The sequence below is a fragment of the Nannobrachium achirus genome (genome assembly GCF_963921795.1).
Source record: "Nannobrachium achirus genome assembly, chromosome: 13".
Lineage (NCBI taxonomy): Eukaryota > Metazoa > Chordata > Actinopteri > Myctophiformes > Myctophidae > Nannobrachium > Nannobrachium achirus.
Genome location: NC_137833.1, coordinates 1,319,650 through 1,327,149, shown reverse-complemented (window position 1 = coordinate 1,327,149; position 7,500 = coordinate 1,319,650). Strand labels below are relative to the sequence as shown.

The window sequence follows — 7,500 nt, the reverse complement described above, 5'->3', positions numbered from 1 at the left end:
CTCCGCCACATGGGGAGCAATCTTCAATTCAATCTTCAATTCAAAGAAGCTTTATTGGCATGAGAACACAAACGTTTACACAGTGGTGGAAAAAGTACCAACATTTTATAATACAGTAAAGTATCAATTCTGCAATGTAGAATCACTCTGTTACAAGTAAAAGTCCAGAATAAAAAATGTACTTGAGTAAAAGTACAAAAGTATTGGTATCCAAATGTACTTAAAGTACCAAAAGTAAAAGTACAAAATGTTTGAAAATAGCAGATCTACAAGCTCACAACGCGTCGCACCGCAATGCGTTGTGAGCTTGTAGATCGTCTATTTTCAAATAGCCTTGGTATAACATAGGGCTAAAGTGGTTCATGTATGTTTTAAACTTTAGTTATTGCTCTCTAAAAAGATAATGCCACAACAGCATCTCAAGCATTATTGGGCTAAATGTAAAGACGATACAGTGCGCCAACCGTGAAGCAGTTTAACCAATTTGCTACATACGTCTACACAAACGGTCAGATTACAAAGATAAATTGCTTAGTGAAGGCTCACAGATGTCACCATAGGGTACGCTCCAGCAGAATGTCCCGTAATGATCGTATTATTTAATGAGGAGCATTTTAATCCGATCGGTCGTCGTTTCCTTAAAAAGGTATTAATGTATCTAAGTGCAGTACACCTCGCAACCGATGGGGTCGCATGGCTGAAAAACAACAGAAAATGGCATCTGATCGGATTAAAATGCAGTTTATTAAACAATACGAAAGATACGGGTAATTCTGCTTGAGCGTACCATACTGTGACATCTGTGAGACTTCAGTAAGCACGTTATCTTTGAAATATGAAGGTTTTTGTAGACGTACGTAGCAAATAGGATTAACTGCTCAACACGAGGTTGAAGTGAATTCATTACGTGTGCAACAGGGCTAACTGTGCTAAATGTAGCATAATCAGTGTTTGTGTAACTTCAATCAGAAGGATTATTTGACCTGATAATAAAACACAATCTACAGGCTTAACCGCCTCGCGTTGTGAGCTTGTAGAAGAGAGCAACAATAGAGTTGGGTCACGTTTTATTTGTTTATAGCCTGCAGCTAGCGCTGCAGCTAGCGCTAGCTAACGCTAGCTAGCGTTAGCCGTTAGCCACTCATAGCCAGTCAACCAGAATAGTCTACTCTAAAGTCAACTTTCCGACGGCGAGTGAACGATTGCATTCCATCCATGTTTTCTTGGCTGTCAATTTATTGTCCAAAAAAACAAACACCCTGAACGTTAGAATTAGATAGTTTAGGACGACACTGATCTATTCAATGCTAAGCTAACTCAGTGACAAAGGAAGCTTCCGCACCGGAGCTTCACAGAAGACAAACGCATACGTCACAGACGCCTCCAGGCAGGAACGGATCATTTCACCAGCGTAGAAGAAGAAACAGCGGAAGAACGGCGGAAGAATAATAAATAATAATACACAAAATCATACATTACGTGGTTAATAATTGTTCATTTGGAACACACGTGGCATTAAATTAATGGGATAAATACTGTGGGTTGCAACGCTAAGTAATGGAGTCCCGATATTACCGCATTTGGCTACAAACGGCTAACAAAGGCTGGCTAGTTAGCATTTTAGCTAATATAAACTGGGAGGACTAACAGAATTATGTACCGATCTCTCACATTAATTAAAAAAAAAGTCTTATTTACATGCAGAGTTAAGCTCTGGCGTTTAAGTGAAATGTAGCCTAGATATTATGAGATGCTGTTGTGGCATTAAAAAAAAAGAGCAAAAAAAAAAAAAAAATCATTTTGGCTACAGGGAATAATGACAGTCCCCGAGATGACTAGCTGCTGGGGGTGCTGGGACACATATATACAAACATTTGTAACACATCAAGGCATACGTGACACGCTGAGTCGCGGTGCAGCCCCTGTACCAGCGCACCAATTTGCCTTAAGCCCTTTGCACAAACAGGACAGTTGCATTTCTTTCCGTTTTCTGCATGATTAAAACACACTAGAGGTTCGCGGCCCTTCGGGCCGCTCACATCTAGAGTCCACGCCCACTTCTTTACTAAAAAACTTTTTTTTTAGTAAAGAAGTGGTAGTGGGAATACGAGCCAATGGACGGCGGTCACCATGGCAACGGTGGGCCAATGATAGAGTTATGGGCGGTATTCCTTACGTTCTACAACACCGTACGCTCTACCTATGAGTTGAAGTCGATGTGTCACCTTTTTCACCTTGGGGCTGTTTGCATGTCTGGGGCGTGAATGGGCTTGGAAGTGGGATGCGGCTCTTAGAGGAATGTATATATAAGATTGGATTTGGTGTGCAAGGCTGTGCAGAATCCACACTGCGGATCCCAAAAGGAGTCATAAAAGGAGTCAATGAGTTTTTACCGCATGCGACAAGACGCACAAATCGAACTGGGTTCGATCGAGAAAAGAACGCGCGGGCCGCAGCAACTTGTCGCATGGCAGATTCGGAGCCGGTGTGCATGAGGTCATATAGAATCATTGTTTCTTAAAAAAAATGCAAATAGTCTGTTTTGTCCGTGCGAAAGAACACGTCTGTGTGCAAACTCAAAGCCTTTAGGCCTGACACTGTGGTTCTATGGGTTTGCTGCTCTGACATCACGCTCTGGCTTCACTGTGATGTCACACTAACAGAATCCCTTTTATGCCCATATATGGAGTTCCCTGGTGTCATCAATATCAGGGGTTGACACTAAGGTCTCAGAGGCACTACAGGTCATGATCTACTTGCCCTCAGGTCTTGGCCACTTGCCCCCCCCCCCCCCCCCCCCACCCCCCCCCCCCCCCCCCCCCACGCACGCACGCATGCACACACACACACACACACACACACACACACACACACACACACACACACACACACACACACACACACACACACAAGAAAAGAAAATAATCATAGACCTGGTTGCTTGTTTCTCTCTCACAAACAAAACCTGGCAACACGGACAGCAGACGAGTCGGAGATGTACACAGAACGCTAACATGCAGACTACAGTGGACACAGTGACACACATGCTGCTCTTGATTAAATGCATTATGTAGCGCAATAGTGTGGATGTGTGTGGCTGGCTACCAACAGGGAGTTGATAGCACGGAAATATTAGACGCTTCGCACGGAAAATAGCGCTTTAGCGCTGGAGCTCTCCTTCAGCAGCCTTTGCTATAGATTTTGGCACTTTTACGGGAATAGTTCTGTCTTCTTTCACTTTCTCCCCACCGTAAAGCGTGTGCATTAATCTGGCCATGCTTTAGCATAATGTGAGTTTGCACGCCTTGTAGATTAGCTGTTTTCGACTGCTAGCTCACGTAGCCACTGCTTTTACATTCTATGAGGAGCCACTGGTTGCACGTTCGTTCAGTGTGTGTGTGTGTGTGTGTGTGTGTGTGTGTCTGTCTGTGGAGGCGGAGGGATGGACTTGGGAGCGAGAGTGAGATAGAGAGACGGAACACTAGCCCTGTTCAAGTAGGCACAGATCTCATTAGTGTAACTCAAAATGTGCACTTGCCCTGTCGGGCAACCCAGTTGCAAACTTCACCTGCCCGACCTCTTTTTTTACTTGCCCCGGGCAGTCGGGCAACCGTTAGTGTCAATCCCTGAATATTAAGCCCATATCTAACAGGACTTTATATGGGAATGCCCATATATGGAGGCCTCACCGGCCACATACCACACTAACGGCTGTTTCTATACAGACAGGGATCTCCATGTATGGGCATAAAAGGGCATGATGTCAGATGTCATAGACATCATAGGACTTTCACATAACGAATAGCATGTTTGGGCTCTCACAGCATATCTCCATATGCAGTACATGGATCTCCATATATGGGTACCAGGGGTCTCCATATGGGTAACTGGTCCGATATACATCACTGGCCAGATGGACGGATGGCCAAGAATTGGCTCGACCTCGCCCAATTCGAGGTCGCATGTTGCCCTGAGGCGTCTTACTAGTTCGACTGTCAGGTTGCAGTAACTATCAAAACCTCCACCGGCTGTCTGTCACACCTTTGCCCTACTCATATCTCCGCCACAGTTGCCCTGATCCTTGCCTGCCAAACCACAACCTCCACCCCTCATTTCTCACATGCCCCTCTTCTAGCGCCACCATGAGGCCGATTCTTGCAAAATAGATTTTTGGACACTGCTCCTACAGATTTTGCCCTAAAATCACACAAAGCGGTACACAGTATCTCTACAGTCATGTCATCAACATGGATCTGTCCCATTTCCCATATTCCCTCCTGATTGGCTACCATTGCCTTCTAAAGTTTATGTATGTGACCTGACGGTCGCGTATCTCCCGATTAGGGAGTCTTACTGGTAAGGTATATGTACTTTATCTATGAAGTCTAATTTCCCTGTGTGTGTGCGTGTGTGTGTATGTGTGTGTGTGTGTATGTGCGTGTGTGTGTGTGTGTGTGTGTGCGCGTGTGTGTGTGTGTGTGTGTGTGTGTGTGTGTGTATGTGCGTGTGCGTGTGCGTGTGTGTGTGTGTGTGTGTGTGTGTGTGTGTGTGTGTGTGTGTGTGTGTATGTGCGTGTGCGTGTGTGTGTGTGTGTGTGTGTGTGTGTGTGTGTGTGTGTGTGTGTGTGCAGTGCATACGTCTCATGTACTGTGCATGGATGCTGTGCTCAGCGTAGGACTGGAGATGGGCTCTCACAACCCTGACTGCTGGACGCATGTCTTCAGGTACGTGCACGCACACACACACACACACACACGCCCGCACGCACGCACGCACGCACGCACACACACACACACACACACACACACATGCATGCACACATGCATGCACGCATGCACACAGATCTTGGTGACATAATGTTATTGTGTCTGCACAGAATACAACACATTGATGCTGACCTTCAATGGCATATGGCCCATAGCACTTACTGTAGCACTCGCCTACTCTCTCTCTCTCTCTCTCTCTCTCTCTCTCTCTCAGAGTGACAGAGTACATCAGCTCGTTAGAACACACCCACTTCAGTGAGGGGTCGTCCGGGCCCCCCGTGGCCCCCCTGGCCCCCCTCCCCCAGCAGTGGGACCAGGGGCTGGAGTTGGAGTGCGACCCCGGCCAGGAGGCCTCAGAGCTGGCCTGACGAGCAGCACGGCCCCCCTGCAGCCACCGTCCATCCAGGATCTGCTGAGAGAGAGCAGAAGACCCAGCCTGCTGACCGGAGGCCAGGCTGCCAAGGCTCTGATGGTGCTGTCCACTCAGACTGACAGGTAAGAACCCTAAACCTAAGCCTAAACCTAACACTAACCCTAACCCTGCTGACCGGAGGCCGCGCTGCCAAGGCTCTGATGGTGCTGTCCACACAGACTGACAGGTAGACCCTAACCCTAACCCTTAACCTAACCCTGACCCTAACCCCTTAACCTAACCCTAACCCTAACCCTTAACCTAACCCTAACCCTAACCCTTAACCTAACCCTAAACCTAACCCTGTCCACTCAGACTGACAGGTAGACCCTAACCCTTAACCTAACCCTGACCCTGACCCTGACCCTGCTGACCGGAGGCCTCGCTGCCAAGGCTCTGATGGTGCTGTCCACACAGACTGACCGGTAAGAACCCTAACCCTTAACCTAACCCTGACCCTAAACCTAACACTAACCCTGACCCTGTGTGTGCTGTCCACACAGACTGACCGGTAAGAACCTGACCCTAACCCTAACCCTAACCCTAAACCTAACCCTGTCCACACAGACTGACCGGTAAGAACCTGACCCTAACCCTAACCCTAACCCTAAACCTAACCCTGTCCACACAGACTGACCGGTAAGAACACTAAACCTAACCCTAACCCTGTCCACACAGACTGACCAGTAAGAACCCTAACCTAAACCTAACCCTAACCTAAACCTAACCCTGCTGTCCACACAGACTGACCGGTAAGAACACTGACCCTAAACCTAACCTAATAATAATAATCTAGTAATCCTGGTCTCAATAATGCCTCTCCCTGGCCAGCCGGGGCGCCTGATGGAGGGGAAAGGAACTGGTTGGAATAACGTGTTCCTTCCACCCGCTACGTCCATCCCGGGGAAATCCCCCCTGTCAGGTGAAAAGAAGCAACTTGGACTCCTCATGCATTGAAGGAAGCATGAGGTCAGTCTGTTGTCTCCCCAGGCGCGGCAGAGGGAGAGCAGAGCCCAGGATTACATAGGGAATTGGCACTGGGTGAAAATGGGTTACAAGATCGTGGGATAAAAATGATATAATAAAATAAAAAAAAACTTTACTTTGCGTGTACGTGTGTGTGTGTGTGTGTGTGTGTGCGTGTGTGTGTGTGTGCGTGTGTGTGCGTGTGCAGGTTGTTTGAGGATGCGGTCTCCAAGCTGAACCTGGTATCTCTGGTGGGTTTCCTCCAGCAGCTTCGTAGAGCCTCCCAGAACCAGCTGTTTGACTCTGTTACAGAGGGAGGAGATTACTCACTGGCCATGCCTGGTAGGCACACACACACACACACACACACACACACACACACACACACACACACACACACACACGCACACACGCACACACACGCACACACACACACACACACACACACACACACACACACACACACCGTACACACACACATACTGTACACATACACACACACACACACACACACACACGCACACACATGCACACACACACACACACACACACGCACACACGCACGCACACACACACACACACACACACACACACACGCACACACACACACACACACGCACACACGCACACACACGCGCACACACACACACACACACACACACACACACACACACACACACACACACCGTACACACACACATACTGTACACACACACACACACACACGCACACACACACACACACACACGCACACACGCACACACACACACACACACACACACACACACACACACGCACACACACACACACACACACACACACACACCGTACACACACACATACTGTACACACTAGGGATGTGAATCTCGACCACTGAGGCGATACGATACGCATCACGATACACTCCCAGCGATACGATATAATTGCGATACATTGAAATCTTGCCGATACGATACATCACGATACACCCCTGACCCCGATACGATGCGATATGATTCACGATATTTTGCGATACACCCCTGGTGCTTACGATGCGATACGATTCACGATTCGGTGCGATTCAACACAATGCAAAGGATTTATATCAAAGCCCATGTAAATTTCCCCCCCAAAAAATTACTAAAAATGCATTACATTTAATTTCCAAACAATTTATTGTTTCACTGTTAGTACTAGGCTCTGTCTAACAATCCATCTTATTGAAATCTGGGAGAACACTCCTTGCTGGCTGGTAGAATTGTTTGATTAATACTATATCATTATATCATTATTATATATCATTACATCCTCAACAGGTGGTCAGGGACCCCTAGGGTCCTCAGAGTTATGTGAGGCGGCCAAATATTAATAGTTCGT

At 47.4% G+C, this 7,500-nt stretch overlaps 1 protein-coding gene across 1 annotated transcript in view; it reads left to right on the top strand.

The window, feature by feature from the left end:
- The window catches only part of LOC308296733 (brefeldin A-inhibited guanine nucleotide-exchange protein 3-like), a gene marked incomplete at both ends in the record, with an annotated part of 135,687 nt that overhangs the window by 61,888 nt on the left and 66,299 nt on the right, over positions 1 to 7,500 (top strand). Inside the window, 4 exon segments of the mRNA XM_080740060.1 lie at positions 4,631 to 4,724; positions 4,981 to 5,128; positions 5,173 to 5,261; positions 6,353 to 6,486. Of these exon segments, the coding sequence (XP_080596186.1) occupies positions 4,631 to 4,724; positions 4,981 to 5,128; positions 5,173 to 5,261; positions 6,353 to 6,486 (465 nt within the window).